General features: G+C 35.3%; 2 protein-coding genes and 1 long non-coding RNA gene across 6 annotated transcripts; 2 read left to right on the top strand and 1 right to left on the bottom strand.

The window, feature by feature from the left end:
- The first annotated feature begins 3835 nt into the window (after window positions 1-3835).
- LOC109162234 (probable ubiquitin-conjugating enzyme E2 C) lies at window positions 3836-6111 on the top strand. 4 transcript variants are annotated; one of them, XM_019310956.1, is made up of 7 exons: window positions 3836-4109; window positions 4226-4253; window positions 4644-4874; window positions 4962-5025; window positions 5101-5112; window positions 5340-5378; window positions 5743-5829. In XM_019310956.1, the coding sequence occupies exons 1-6, from the start codon at window positions 3988-3990 to the stop codon at window positions 5345-5347; spliced, it is 465 nt and encodes a 154-aa protein (XP_019166501.1). In that variant the 5' UTR covers window positions 3836-3987; the 3' UTR covers window positions 5348-5378; window positions 5743-5829. The 4 variants fall into 4 exon arrangements, with proteins under 4 accessions (XP_019166501.1, XP_019166500.1, XP_019166499.1 ...); XM_019310955.1 differs by having other exon boundaries at window positions 5340-6111; XM_019310953.1 differs by lacking the exon at window positions 5340-5378 and having other exon boundaries at window positions 3841-4109; window positions 5101-5160; window positions 5743-6111.
- Window positions 6112-7985: 1874 nt separating this feature from the next.
- On the bottom strand, window positions 7986-10150 carry LOC109162232 (NAC transcription factor 29-like). The gene is made up of 3 exons (XM_019310952.1): window positions 9895-10150; window positions 9488-9774; window positions 7986-8767 (listed from the first exon to the last, which is right to left on the bottom strand). The coding sequence occupies exons 1-3, from the start codon at window positions 10067-10069 to the stop codon at window positions 8255-8257; spliced, it is 975 nt and encodes a 324-aa protein (XP_019166497.1). The 5' UTR covers window positions 10070-10150; the 3' UTR covers window positions 7986-8254.
- LOC109162236 lies at window positions 8672-14638 on the top strand. The gene is made up of 3 exons (XR_002051044.1): window positions 8672-9113; window positions 10334-10497; window positions 14510-14638. It is a non-coding gene; the product is annotated as an uncharacterized LOC109162236 (long non-coding RNA).
- Window positions 14639-15750: the final 1112 nt, after the last annotated feature.

Raw genomic sequence — 15750 nt, 5'->3', positions numbered from 1 at the left:
TCTTTTATGCTAAAAATCAAGTATATTATGCCAAAACCAAGCATATTGATGTAATGTTCTATATTGTTAGAGAGTTTGTTACCTTTGATGAGATATTGTTATAGAAAGTTCATATATTGAGAATGCATCAAACATGGACAAGTAGAGATGTCAATGGGGCGGGGTGGGGGCGGGGGACATACACCCATTCCTGCCCCCGACTTTCTTCCCATTCCCCGTCCCCGTCCCTATAGAGTTTATGAACTTGATGTTTATTAATGTAATTTGTTATACTACGTCATTTAATAGACGACGGTTTTTCAAATAACCGCCGTATATACCTTAATTAATTTTTTTATGTCACTTAATAGACGACAATTTTTAAATAATCGACGTCTAATATATTATGTTATATTACATCACTTAATAGACGACGGTATTTTACATAATCGTCGTATATAGTTGACATACACGGCAGTTGTTTAACCGTCGTATATAGTTAACATATACGACGGTTTCCAAAACTGTCGTAGAAAGTGTATAGAGTTAATTCCAGCAATGGTCCTCCGACTATTGTGATTTTCCAAAATTGATCCTTGTCTTTTAATTTGGACAAAAAAGACCTTTGACTATCAGATTTGTTCCAGTATTGGTCCTTCCGTTAATTATTTGTTTGTTAGGGGTTAGTGAAAGGTTAAAAGGGTCATTTCTTGTGATTGCTTTCTTCTTCACTTGTGCAGGGCACTCGGCTTCACCCAGTACTCATCCACGCAGTATCTCACCAAATCTTGAACCTCCTGGTTGGTGAAGATGTGATGAAAGGACACGTATATTATCGCTATGCAGAAGCCAGTGTTTGCAACAGCTACAGAGCGCCGCGTCTTCTCAAATAGTCAAATCCCATCTGTTTGTTACGCATCCAAATCCGCACTCACCTATAGCTCATCAGTAGGCTAGCTGTTTTTCAAAATATTCAATTCCCTCACAATATATCCATTCATTTTTTTTGAAAGCATATATCCATTCAGTTTTACTCATTACTATTTTAAAATATTCAATTCCCAATATTTATGCAAAACAACCACGGAGCAATAGCGATGAATCAGCTTCTTTAATTAGATGCTGCAGTTCATTGTGTTTGACCTGTTTCTGAATGTTCTTTTTTGTTTTCTTTTACTACATCAAAGAGCGGATGGTAGTTTTCCATATCGCTTTAGTTTTCCTCACGTGTTGACTTAGCATCAAGCAATGGGCACAACGGACTTGCTGGCTATCTTGCAGAAGCAAGTACCCAGGCCACCTTTCATCCCTTGAGTTGAAAGAAAATAAAGAGGATATAAATGGAGATTCTTATTGGGCAAACGCTATCCGTGTGGTTTCTGAACGGGCTGCTACTCCTCTTAATGATGGTGATTGGCCTTATGGACTGTCATTAAAGGACTCACTAGCTGCTATCGGAAATGCAACCCAAGCAGCTGCTCGCATTCATCAAGTTTTCAGAGTCCAATCATTTAGAAGAATGCCTTATCAGATGAGCGTGCCCTTTCACTTCAGCTTGTTGTGAGGAATAACAGAGCATGACAAAATAATGAACCTTTACATGTTGCTGCAATGCGCATACAAAACAAATTTCGCAGCTTGAAGGGACGAAAAGATTTACTTACACACGCGACACTTCGAAAAAAACCATGTATGTGTATAAAAAACTGCGGTAGTAACTATGTTCTGTAGTAGTGAATGTTTTATTATTAAAGAGACGAAAAATGCAACGCCAATGATAACTTAGGGACGAAAAGTGAATATGACCAACACTTACAATTACAATATAACTCAGAGACGAAAAGTGCAACGCCAATGTAACTTAGGGACGAAAAGTGAGGACCAACACTCAGAAACGAATTCGACAATTACCCTATAACTTAGGGACGAAAAGTGTACTTTTTCATAATAATAATAATAATAATAATAATAATAATAATAATAATAATAATGATGACGATGACGATGACGATGACGATGACGATAACGATAACAATCTTAACCTTAACCTTAACCTTAACCTTAACTTTAACCTTAATCTTAATCTTAATCTTAATCTTAATCTTTATCATCATAATCACCATAATAATAATAATAATAATAATAATAATAATAATAATAATAATAATAATAATAATAATAATAATAATAATAATAATAATAATAATAATAATAATAAATACCCAAAATGGTCCCTCAACTATAGCTAAATTCACAAATTGATCATTGACTTTCAATTTCAACCAATTAAGTCCTTAACTTTGCAATTTTAACACGATTTGGTCGTCCGTCTATTTGACTGTTTGTTGACTGTTATTTTTTAGGATATATATATATATATATATATATATATATATATATATATATATGTATATATATGTAATTTCATGGTCCATCGTCGGTTTTTTAAGGTTCCGGTTGCATTTCTAGACCGCACTGTTACATTTGAATCCACTGTCGAAAGCAATCTACCAAATCCGGTCGCCTTTCTTCATCCTCCTTTTGGATTCAATGTAGTTGAGTTCGTACCAGAGCGAAGAAGACGACGTGTTTCCGAAACGGTGTAACGTGATCCTGGAGGCCTCTACGTGTTCCAACGAGAGCTGTAGGTTCTTCTAGAGATCGTCAATGACAGTGCGGCCGCCGATGTTGATACAGAAGTGTTCGAAGGCCTGTTTGGAGTCGAGAATGTAGGGTTTCCATTTGGGATCGAAGATTTTCCGGTCGATTAAGGTGAAGAGGAAGAGGAGCTGCTTCGACGCTAGGAGAATGAGCGGGCCGATTATGGTTATGTTGGATTTGAGGGCTTCGCCAGCGGTCTTTTGAGAGGTTGAATTGATTTCGAATTTCCCTTGCGGATCTTCTTGCTCGTAAACTAGCAGTAGGTTTTGTCGTAGGTGCCCCTGTGCGTGCGAACCACGTGCATAAGCCAGTACTTAGCCCGAACCGAATCGCGCTTCTTGTTGGACATGAGAATCGCGTCGCCGGCCATTCTAAAGTGACAGTTAGGGAGGAGCATAGCTCTCTCCGATCCTTTGTAATAGTTGCGCGTAATAATCTCTATGCTAACCACTAGGGCGTTAGAGTTGGGGTGCACGTACAGGAGGTCACGTGTGAGATTGATCGAGATCTGACTAGCGCTGCACCCCATGCCGGAGATATTATAGCTTTTGATTGATAGATCGACGAAGTCCCTAGAGCAGCTCTTCGAGAAAGCCGTGACTCCAAGCGACGTAGGCAAGCTGAACCGGCTCGTGATCCCCAAGCAGCAAGCGGAGAAACACTTCGCCTCCGAAATGGCGTTGTCACCTCCAAGAGAGTTCTCTAAGCTAAACCGGCTCGTGATCCCCAAGCAGCAAGCGGAGAAGCACTTCTCCCTCCGAAACAGCGTTGTCAGCTCTTTTCTTGAGCTTTGCATGTGAAATTACATTTATATCCTCAAAGATCACGGTCAACAATCGGTCAAATAGACGAAGGACCAAATCGTGTTAAAATTAAAAAGTTAAGGACTTAATTGGTTGAAATTGAAAGTCGATGATCAATTTGTGAATTTAGCTATAGTCGAGGGACCATTTTGGGTATTTACTATAATAATAATAATAATAATAATAATAATAATAATAACAACAATAACAATAACAATAACAAAAACAATAACAATAATAACAATAATAATAATATAATAATAACAATAATAACAATAACAATAACAATAACAATAACAATAATAATAATAATAATAATAATAATAATAATAATAATAATAATAATAATAATAATAATAATAATAATAATTTCCTAACATCCCCTCATCACCCACTACGCATTTTAGTTAACGACTGCGACTCCCGCTGCCCCTTCTCTTCCCTCTCTCCGACTAACTAATTTTTCCTCCCTCCCTCCCTCCCATCCATTTTGCGATCTCATTTCGCCTGCGCTTTTCACTTTTCTCCTCGAAACTCGTCGGCGATGGAGCCTCGAGGCGATCGGCGAACGGACAATCTGTCGGATGATCATCGCGCTCGGGAACGATCGTCCAAGCAACTCAAGGCGTCTCCTACCCCCGTCGATACTGTTTCCGTAACGCAGAGGTCGAATTCACCATCCTATACTTGGCTTATTTTCTACTCCGTGATTTTCTGAAGTTAATTCGTGTGAGTTTGGAGTCGAATTTCATGAATTTATATGAATTTTTGCTGTTATACAGGTTGCAGAAGGAGCTCATGGCTTTAATGGTACATCTTCTCTACTTCTATCTCTGTTGTATACTCCGTATTTGTCTGTATTGTATATGCTGGTATGTTCGATTGTTCGTTATTATTGCCTTATTGGTAATTAAACATTACAGTTGTAGTTAAAGAAAGATGCTCCTGAATTAATTGCTGTGCTTTCTTGTGATTGATTACTTGCCAAGAAAAAAGGAAACAGTGAAAACCGTTGAATCTTTTTCTTAGATTGATTTTATTTTTATTTATTTAAAAATGCTCTTTGTCACCTGTTTAGTTTAGATTTGATCATATTGTGTGAATACTCCATAAATTTTAAGTGTTGTGTTTTCAATTTTTGTTGTTTACATATTTCAAGCTGTTTAGTAAGTAACTGAAGAGTGGCTTTTTCTTGCGTAGATGACAGGAGGAGACCTTGATGTATCTGCTTTCCCTGAAGGGGAGAGCATCTTTACTTGGATTGGCACTATTGAAGGTGGAAAAGGAACAATGTATGAGGGTCTATTGTACAAACTCTCTTTGCACTTTCCCCTTGATTATCCTTTCAAGCCACCTCAAGTAAAGTTTGAGACAATGTGCTTCCACCCAAATGTTGACCAGTACGGAAATATTTGTTTAGATATCCTTCAGGTATGAATCATCTTGGTATCTTTCTATAAATTTATCATCCAAGTTTAATTTCTTCAGATTTCAGAATGGTATTGATAAATCATGCAGGACAAATGGTCTTCAGCTTATGATTGCAGAACCATTCTTCTCTCCATCCAGAGTTTATTAGGAGGTTTGGAGCATTGCTGTACCTTCATCGTTTTGTTGGACTATGCTCCTTTGCCTGATTCTAACTTTCTATATGCAGAACCAAACACTGAAAGCCCTCTTAACAGCTCTGCTGCTGCACTTTGGAAGAACCAAGAAGGTCAGTGTTCCATTTTCTGTTATCATAATTGACCTTGGAAGGTCATGTTTTAGGTCAGGGTTGTTAACAACCTAAATATTTTATGTGCCACCAGTGCATGACAATAAGCGTTATCCAGTTACTCTTCAATTTAAAAATTTACAGCTTGACCCTCTCTCAACTTTGATCCCCTACATACAAAAGTTGAGATATGCACATTTCTTTAGAGTTTAGACAAGGTATGGGTTGTACAGTTGAAGGAGATGATTAATAATTATGATGGATGTAATATTTTAAGGAATATATAACTTCAGATTGGAATGCTGCAAAAAGTTGGTGGCAGATTGCTTGTAACTTACTCATCTAGTATGCAAATTATGGTTTTTGTTGCATGGGACATTATTAATTAATTGTTTGTTCTTAGCTTAAAATTGAGTGAAATATGTATTTACATTACACAAAGCATGCATGTGCTTATTTCAGTTCCATCAAGTCTCTAGAGCTAGATAATTGCTGCTGTTTCGAGAATTGCATGCCAATGGTGTCAAGAGCTTAGTCTACATATCTTTGCAGTGTAATGCCTTCTTAAACCTTTTGTTGCAGAGTACAGAAAGATGGTGCGGAAGCATTACATGGCCGGAGAAGCATTTGATAGCTAAGAAAAGTCATTTCAGCACAATGTTGTTGGAAACAAGAAATTCCTAATGATTGTAGCAACAAAAGAAAAGAAGACAAAGTTCCGATGATGCAGGAGAAGCAAAAGCAGAAGTTTGGTCGATCCTGGAGACCCATCAGAGAACACAACTGACTTTCATCGTGTAATCGTTCTGTCTTTCCTGCTCTCACTATTCGTTTGTGTACCATGATTTTTTCCATAGATAAATCCTGTCAATAATTTCATTGTTGAGCATCTAGTTAAACCTAAAACTATTGCTTTATGTAGATTGGGGATTTGGATCACTTTCCACTGTTTTTTTCTCTTCTTTCTTGTGAATAAGGTAGATGGAACGTGGAAGGATAAATTGTTGCATCGCAGTAAAATGTACAGTATACCACTATACCAATTACCAGGTCCGATCGAATAACATGTATTATTCAATTATTATGCATACAGGAAAAAAAAAAAAAAAAGGGTTAGAAGAGGACCAATTATTAGGGAGGGTTAAACAGTGAAAGTAAAAAACTCACATTTTATCACATCCAATCTTTACTACTTAATACGCTCTGTTTTTTTTTTTTTTTTTTTTTTTTTTTTTTTTTTTTTTTTTTAATATTATTGAGTCAATAGAGTATCTATCCATATATACTTTTTGAAACACACAAAGAGTTAATGCTCTTACTGGCGTTTGAACTTGTGACTCTTCCAAATGGGAGAGCCACAGTTATGTGTCTCTTCCAAATGGGAGAATCACAGTTATGCCACTTGGTCACAAGGTTTTTCACCCTTTTTCTTCCAACTTAAAAAAGTAATAATTTTTTTAATTGAGGTCAAACAGTAAAAAGGTGTCTTTTGTCATTCGTAGAAGCAAATTATGTTGTGCAATCGTGTGCACCATGCATGGTACACTGTTGCAAAATGATGTCGTTCCAAATTTTAAAAAAAAAAATCCAAAAAAAATCCTTTTTCATTGACGTTAACGGCGTTAGGCGGTTTCCTTTCGCATTCAAACATTCCATTCTTTCTTTGCAATCGCACAGTTTAGAAATTATGAATCTACTGTATTTAAATTATAAATCTATAGTATAGAAATTATGAATCTATAGTATTAAATTTGTGAACATGTGATAGAGCTATATGTTCATAATTTTATAAATATATGTTCATAATTATAGAGTTATATGTTCATAATTTTCGATGTTCATATTCACAATTGTTGAACTTTGTATTCACAAATCACATAACTATATGTTCATAATTTGATAACTATAAAATTTAAAAATTATGAATTTACAATACATAAATTACAAATTTGCAGTATAGAAATTATGAATCTACTGTATTTAAATTATGAATCTACGGTTTAGAAATTATGAATCTATAATATAAATTTTATGAATTTACAATATAGAAATTATGAATTTATAATATAAAAATTATGAATTGAAATCGTGAATGGTTCACGCGGTTGCACAATATAACGCTCCATTTGTAGATAGTGAGTGCTAGGCTTTTCTTAAATAAAAGTAGTTTGAAATAGTGTAATAGGTGAGTAGCGAATGGTGAATAAAATGCAACTAAAACAAAAATCTCCCGCCACTGGAGAAGTGCTTTCTACGGTGTCGGTGAACAAGGTTGCGATTTCCTGCGGATTCTATCTTTCCTCTCGGCTCTTTCTCTCTTCTCTTCTGCGGTTTCAATTTTCCGTTACTACTACGAGCGCCGCCCACATTCTTCAGAGTCGACGCTATCCCCTAAGAAGAAGGTTATACTGTGTTCTATTCGCTCTTGTCAATTATCTGTAATCAATTCAGCATTTTGAATGTTCGTTTCCGATTGTTAAATTTATTTGTACCAGCATGCTATAGTTGGAAACAACGTTTCTAATAAAGTCAGATGCTATAGAATCGGTAATTCCAGTCTATTCAAGCTTGAAATTTGAACTGAACTTATAGAAAAACGCAGGTGTAGCTTGCTGAATCTTGCATTTGATTATTTATAATTGATTGATGTTGAGCCACAAGGTTTGCCCTAACTGTTCCCTCAAATGTTTGATAACTTGCATGAATGTTCATATTGCGATAGATGCAGCATAAATATATGATCCCATTGAGGCTCTCAACTTTGCAATTGGAGTAAAGTAATTAAATGAAAGAGCAGATAATGTGGCAAAGTAATAGTAGAAAAGATAAATTGCATTATGACTTTATGAGGTTGTTATGCACACATGAGGCTTTTTTACTTTATTGATTGATGCTAGCAAGCTATGACATTATTTATGTGACAATGTGATGTGCTCAGATGATTTGATTTGTGTACCTTATGAATATCTTACACCATATTATTTAGTACGTGTGTTATTTGTGATCATTATTAGAACATGATAGCTTTGCAGTAAATTGAAGGTAGGTATAGACCAATCTGATGATGCAGAGATGTTAACCTTCTTTAGGCTCATCATGGCATTTGGTATTGGATTTCACTGAAGGTGTCAACTGGAGGCTGATTTTCATTATAGAAGTTTCTGTGGTTGGTGGCCAGCATGTTGCTTAACAGAAAATCCTCATTCTTGTTCCCATCAGAGATTGTCTTGATCAAATCATCATGTTTTCTCTTTGAAGATCCGAAGAAACTCTGCAAGCTAGAGTTTGTTACTTGAGTGTTCACTTTGCCTGACTCATGTTCGTAGCCTGTATAATACTTTCCATCACTGCTGAACTGAGAGGCTGCTCTAAGAATGTTCTCCAAGGGGATGAGACCTTGCATAAACATGGAGTATATTAAGGAATTTTCTTTAGTTAACAAATAGTGTGTGTGTACGTCCCTTAGTGGATCATCATTTACTGAAGGGGGCTTTTCGTTATTTGGAAGGTAACTCAGCAGCAATTCTTGGGGACTTGGCTGAGCCTCCCATGCATTCTTTGACATGTTGCCTTTTTGTCGAACCCGACAAAGTACCCAATCATCCAACTGCAACGAATTATAATAGGTTCTTGTAAGATGGTCAAATTCTCAGACAATTCATACTAATATTTATTTATTTTGAGAGAAGTTGTGGTTCATACTATAACAACACAGTTCGTATCATTGTTGTGTTTCATATTTGTCTCTCTTGTGCTTTATTTGTTGGTTTTCTTGATTGTACATGCAGTCTCTGGCCTAAGTTTCTGTTGGAAGAGCAGATGGAGGAGGAGGATCAAGTAACTCTATGCTCTTAGACCAGCAGTGTTATTTGGTTAACATATTCAGGATGACATGTTGATCATGCTTTTGTGATATATCCTACAATGGCTTCTCCTGGGTAAAAAGTTTCTTGGTAAGTTATATTATGAATTACTTAATCCCTGTTTGGTAAATGGCTGTTAGCTGATTGAGTTAATTAGAGGGTATAACTAGTTGATAACATTAGCTGATACAATGGTGTTTGGTAAATTAGCTGTTTGCTATAATTTCTTTTCTCAAAAAGCTAATTGAAAAAGTTGCTTTGAGCAGCTTTTTGAATTTTAGCATTTTGAAGTTACAAAAAGCTGATTAACCAAACACTTATATTGATTTTTTTAACCAAGTCAAACAATTAATAATGGTCAAATAAGCCAAAATTGGCTGATAATCTAGCTTGTTATTGGCAAAATTGTTCTTCTTGCAATTCGATGATTGCTTACTAATTAGTATAATAGAGCAATTGCTTACTCTCATAGACGACCCTTTTGGTCTTGATGGCTTAATTGAGGTGTCTGGGAGTCTGTACTCCATCAAGTTCCAGTCAGTTTTCAGGCCACTGGGGGCCTTTCCAATATAGAACACCAAAGCTTTCTTCACACCAATTTGTGATCCATCAGGGCTAAGAATTGGCCTGTCAGTTCCAGTAGCCTTCCAGTACCCTGAAGCCGTTGTCCTGTTAGGTCTGACTCCATTTGGATACTTGCGATCCCTTGGACTGAAAAAGAACCATTCATTCTCTCCAAAGATGGCCAACTCTTTAACAATTTTTATGCAAAAAAATTATAACCCATATATGATTAATAATGCAATTTGAGAGAGAATACCATAAAACTTAAGAACATGAATCCGTATGAGTGAAATGAAAGATTACTTACTAGGTAGGTCCCAAGGGTTATAGTTATAAAACTCAACATCTGTGATGATGCAGGCAGGAAGGGGATGAGAGTTCACCTTGTTGAATAGGTAATAAACAATTAGCTCTTGGTCTGAGGGATGAAATCGGACTCCTGGAGGGAAATGGAAACTGGAAATGGCTGGTCCGCTGGCCATAGAGCGAGCGGAAGGGGTCTTCGGATTAGTCTTTCGGTGATACAATCATAGTAAACAGAAAATGGAACATATGTATATAGGGAGAGCTTTCACACATCACACTCTTCTTCTTGTAGTAATAACCAGGAAGAGACAAGCCAATAGGATGACTTGTGTCAAGACCTTAAGCAATAAGTTTATGAAAGCAACCTGTCTTGCTTTATCCGTTTTTTTGAATCTTCAAATTATTTCTCTTAAAAAGTTTCTTCATTGACTTGAATTCAGGATATCCACTTATGATTGATGCAAACTGTAGTTAGAATCTGTTGATGCTGCAAGAGTCAAGGGACTACTGGCTCAGTGATGCATTAGAATAGTTATTTTCACAGCTGGATAAAGAGAGCTTTCTTCTTCTACAACGTTTTAAAACGATGATTTCCATGCTCCAGGTTTGTCTGCATTGGAAGACTGCTATTTCATACACTCATGCATGAGAGCAAAAGCAAAATATCCCAATCATTCACTACACTCTACAAGTGACATTTCACTTTTAATATGAAAGTGTGTTTGTTTTTATGCACAAATGTGTGTTTTCTTGAACCTTGCTTCCTCAGACCTTGGATGATGTGGGTGGCGTAGTTACTACGACATATTTATTTACTTATATTTATTTTATGCACAACCTATCTTTAATGTTATTAATTTTATTTAGTACTAGTTTTTTGGACATAAACTAGCCTTTAATTTGGATTGTCTAAACGACCTTGTTTATGTCAATGTTGTCATGTGATTTTTGTTGCTGTTGAAGGTAATGTTTTGGATGGTTTAGAATGCTTATAGCTTCAGATGAGAATTTAATGAAGCTCAAAAGGAAAATTGGAACAGGCTAACTTAGACTATGTTCTGGCTGGACTATATTCTGAACTTCATGAACCTCGCAAACTATGCCGTAGACTTGTGTCCACAATGCATTGTGGGTACGAGTCCAAAACGACGTTGTTTCAAGGAAAACACGGCATTTCAGTTAAAAGAATGATTTTGTCTCACCGTTAACGGCGTTATTTGTTTGTGGAATTATGAATGTACGTTATGGAATTATGAACTCTGACATTATGAACTTACAATTATTAACATAGAGTGATAAAATTTGAACATAGTGCTCTAAAATTGTGAACATAGAGCTTCGAAAATTATGAATTTACAGTTATTGAATTATGAATGTACAGTTAGAAAATTATGAATGTACAGTTATGGAAGTGTGAATGTACAGTTATGGAATTATGAACACAGAGCTCTGACATTATGAACATATAGTAATAAAATAACATATGATCATATAACAAAGCAGTCTGAATTTTTTTTAAAAAATGGTGGAAGATAACGGTGTTATTAACGGCACCGTTACTGTGTCCACAATGCATACTGGACACGGGTCCATAGCATAACGATTGCATGAACCTACTCCTAGGCCCATGAGGAGGTAAATCGAACCTACCTAGCTTTTTGAGCCCACACTAAACTGTACTCTTTTGCGCACAAAGAGTCCAACCCCAATCCTAGACCAAATTTGTGGAGCTCATCTCCAGATTGTCTATGGTGGGTTCGAACCCGGTTGTTATATAGTAGACCATGGTCCAAACGGCGCAATTTCTTTAAGTAAAGAAACAACAGCCGTTAAATTTTAACAAATCTCGTATTTTTTGTGTTCATAATAAAATGAAACTACAATGTACCTAAAATGAAACTGAATAACTTGTCTAGCATATTGTGTTTATTTTTTTCTTTTTGAGTACTACTGATTCTATTAAAGTAAAATTTGCCCAGATTGTTTGTGGTGGATTCGAACCCCCACCCTACTATTTGAGGCAAATTATACCATGGACCAGGGTCTACATTGTATTGTAGATCTGGTCAAAAAATAACCTTCAAATTTTATATTTATATTTGACATATTTTGTATATGTAGTTGATAGTTTATGTACATGTAGTTATCATATTATGTGTCAGCAATTATCAAGTCAGATTCTGTATTTATAGTTAATACATTATGTATTTGCAGTTGATAGTTTCTGTACCTGTAGTTATCATATTATGTGTTAGCAATTATCAAGTTATTTGTTTACATATACAAAAACTATTAACTATAGGTACATAATGTGTTAATAATATAACAATGGACTATTGGAAGATATTTTCAAGCGTGGGGGCTGCAAATTTTTTCTTTGGCCCACTGATGGAGCCTAGGAGATTAGGGAAAATTGTCATAGTTCAAGAAAGGTTGTTATAGGCACGTTTGATAAACGATCGTTAGTTGATTGAGTTAATTAGAGGATATAATTAGTTGATAATATTAACTGATTGTAGTAAAGTGTTTGGTAAATTAGTTGATAGCTGTTTGGTAGGGGTGGAAGTGGGCCGAGCCGAGCCGAGCTTTGAAAAATTAGGCATGGGCCTGTTATGAAAATCTAAGGCCTAGACCCGGGCCTCAGCCTGTATGTAGGCTTTTTGTTAGGCTCAAGCCTGAGCCTGCAATTAGCCTGGCCTGGCCTGAAGCCTCTTTAAAAGCCTGTTTAATATTTAGGTCATTAAAAATGCTTCAAAGCAAGTCCTACCTTGAGTCTATTAAAGCCTACATGTTAAGACTTTTTAAAAACTTTAGTATATCTAAATAATATAAGAAATGTACCTAATACAAAACTAATACATAATTACATAAGTATATCACCACAATGCAAACATAATAGCAAATAAATATAAAATAAAACAAAATAAGTCACGATTTCAACATGCTCGTTAACTTGTTTAGAAATAAATTCAATTGTATTATTGTTTGTTATCCTATATAATATCGTAAATAATTAACAATCAACTCACATAATTAAGTTGTGACATTTCATTAAATATTATGATAGTAAGAACAGTTAATAAAAAAATTACACAATAAGAACACTTATAACAGGATTAACAGCAATGTTTATAGACGAGTCATAATTTATAATGAAATTTTGGAGGTGCAGGGTCAGGGTTTGGTAATTATATATACTTGGGGTTATATTCTAAATAATGTGTATATATATATATATATATATATATATATATATATATATATATATATATATATATATATATATATATATATAGGCCAGGCCTGTAGGCCTGAAGGCCGAGCCTGGTATATATAGGCCTGACCTGTTTAGTTTAATAGGCTTTGAAATTGACTCAAGTCTGGCCTTTTTACTAAACGAGCTAGGCCTAACTAGGCTTTAATTAGGCCTGGACATAGGCCCCTACAAGGGGTCTGGCCTATTCCCACTCCTACCGCAAATTATGCTGTGCAACCGAATGCACCTTGCAAGGTGCATACGGTTGCAAAACGGCGCCGTTTTGGTTAAAAAAGCGCGCGTCCCACTTAAAAAAGAAATCAGGTTCGATTCCCGGCAATAGCATTTTTATATATCCAGAAATTTATAACTATATAATCACAATTTCATAACTATATATCCACAGTGAATGAATGAAGTAAAAATCCACAATGAATGAAGTAAAAATCCACAATGAATGAACTAAATATTCACAATATATGATTGAACTAAATATCCACAATGAATGAACTATATAACCACAATTTCATAACTATATATCCACAATTTCATAACTATATATCCACAATAATGTTATTGCTGAGAATCGCACCTGATTTTTTTTTTTAAGTGGGACGCGCGTTTTTAGTCAAAACGACGTCGTTTTGAACCGTATGCACCATGCGCATGGTACATTCGGTTGCACAGCATAACTATTGCACTCCTACTGTTTGGTATAATTTCTTTTCTCAAAAAACTAATTGCTTTTTGAATTTTAACATTTTGAAGTTACAAAAAATTAAATCAAACATTTATATTAATTTTTTTAACCAAGTCAAATAATTAATAATGGTCAAATAAATCAAAATTGACCTATAAACTAATTATTTTACCGGCTGCGCTTTTAATACAACTACTAATTTAAACATACTTTTTAATTTGGAGTCCGGCATGATACTCTATGATACCATATTAACTCCGTTAAATTTTGTATGTACTCATTTTGGAGGTCATTTTTGGGATAAAAATGGAATCAGGATAAAATCACCAAAGGTATGTTAATATAGATACACCTATTACAGCCTGCCAGCATAAATTAGATTTGGATAATCACCATTCTTTAAAATTTTTTTTTAAAAAAAAAATCGTTCATATATATTTTGTTTGGAGGTGATGACAAAATATGGGCATAGATTACCAATATTTTGTTGTATAGCTATGAGCTTGCATTCCTCTTGGTTTTTCTAATTGTTGTTTTCCAGTTGAACTGTGAGATGTTTCTTGGAAACCCAGCATGAAACGTGACTTCTTAGTTCCTATAATTACACATACAAATGTTACTGTTAAAGTAGTTATTAAGTGCTTTCATCTGTTATTGCAGCTTGTCTATATGCCTTTATTATCTGGCCTGCCTACTGGTCAGTAATGATCCCTCTTGAATTTTATCTTGTTTATATGTTTATTATCACCCAATAAGGGTAGAAATCTTGGGTCCTTACTGCAACCATTTGAACCTTCTCTCCAATCCCAAAGATCTCCATATTTCGACCCGACAGATTAAGCATTTAGAAGGATGTATATCATGGTGACTTAATAATGACTTAACAGACATGGTCAAATGTCGTTGTGTACAAGGAAAAGTATCGCTGCCGAGGTTCAAATCTTAATCTCTTTTTCTAAATACTGCATACTGAACCAGTGAGTTAAACCCATGCGGACAGTGACCGATTGAACCTGTCCAGGGTGCTGAGTGTGTTTATAGCAAGGCTTAAGCTTTCTTAATATGAGGTCGGACTTTCACATGGAAGATAATGCTTATCATATCGAGAAAGAAAAAGGTAAATTACATTGAACTTTGACAAGTGATATGTAGTCTATACTCCTATCTCCATTAGATGAATGCTTGCGTATGTGGAGTAGGAGGGAAGCAAAGACAACCCTCGTTAAATATTATTTGAAGTTCGAATACACGTGCTTTGTTTTCCTGCTAACATAGATAGTTTATCAATTGTTTAACCAAGTTATACTAGTAATTGTTAGGGCTGTTAACGAACCGAACATAAACGAACGGAGCTTGTTCGTGTTCGTTTGTTAAGGAATTTGGAGTGTTCGTGTTCGTGTTCGTTTGTTAAGGTTTTTGAAAATCCTGTTCGTGTTCGTTTGTTAAGAGTTCGTTAGTGTTCGTTAACGTTCGCGAACACGTTCACGAACGTGTTCATTAACGTTAACGAACATGTTCGCGAACGTGTTTGTTAACGTTCGTGAACACGTTCGCGAACATGTTCATTAACGTTAACAAACACGTTCGCGAACATGTTCATTAACAAGCACGTTCACGAACATATTCACTTACGTTCATTAACATGTTCGCGAACACTTAATAAACAAACACATGCACATGTTCATGAACACAATTCGTTCGTGAACAATAAATAATCTATGTTCATGAATAGTAATCAAACAAACAACAAAACTAATACAAATAACTTAATAAGTCCATCCGTACGTAGCATCTAATATCAAAATAAAAATCCAAGTCCACATAATTTGTCTGCTCACATTACAAGCCAAAACAGGGCCAAAACATAAAAACATAAAGCATGATATATTTATATTCTGCAT

This window comes from Ipomoea nil, unplaced genomic scaffold, assembly GCF_001879475.1.
Source record: "Ipomoea nil cultivar Tokyo-kokei standard unplaced genomic scaffold, Asagao_1.1 scaffold2928, whole genome shotgun sequence".
Lineage (NCBI taxonomy): Eukaryota > Viridiplantae > Streptophyta > Magnoliopsida > Solanales > Convolvulaceae > Ipomoea > Ipomoea nil.
Note: the sequence above shows the minus strand (reverse complement) of the source record. Positions and strands in the feature narration are given on the sequence as shown.

What these genes read in the sequence shown, in the direction of transcription:
- LOC109162232 (XM_019310952.1), bottom strand. Translation starts at nt 10,069, where the DNA reads ATGGCCAGCGGACCAGCCATTTCCAGTTTCCATTTCCCTCCAGGAGTC. An exon ending in TAACCCTTGGGACCTACCTA is followed by an intron (nt 9,775 to 9,894) that starts GTAAGTAATCTT and finishes AAATTGTTAAAG; the next exon opens with AGTTGGCCATCTTTGGAGAG. An exon ending in CAAAAGGGTCGTCTATGAGA is followed by an intron (nt 8,768 to 9,487) that starts GTAAGCAATTGC and finishes AATTCGTTGCAG; the next exon opens with TTGGATGATTGGGTACTTTG.
- LOC109162234 (XM_019310953.1), top strand. Translation starts at nt 3,988, where the DNA reads ATGGAGCCTCGAGGCGATCGGCGAACGGACAATCTGTCGGATGATCAT. An exon ending in ACTGTTTCCGTAACGCAGAG is followed by an intron (nt 4,110 to 4,225) that starts GTCGAATTCACC and finishes GCTGTTATACAG; the next exon opens with GTTGCAGAAGGAGCTCATGG. An exon ending in TTTGTTTAGATATCCTTCAG is followed by an intron (nt 4,875 to 4,961) that starts GTATGAATCATC and finishes TAAATCATGCAG; the next exon opens with GACAAATGGTCTTCAGCTTA.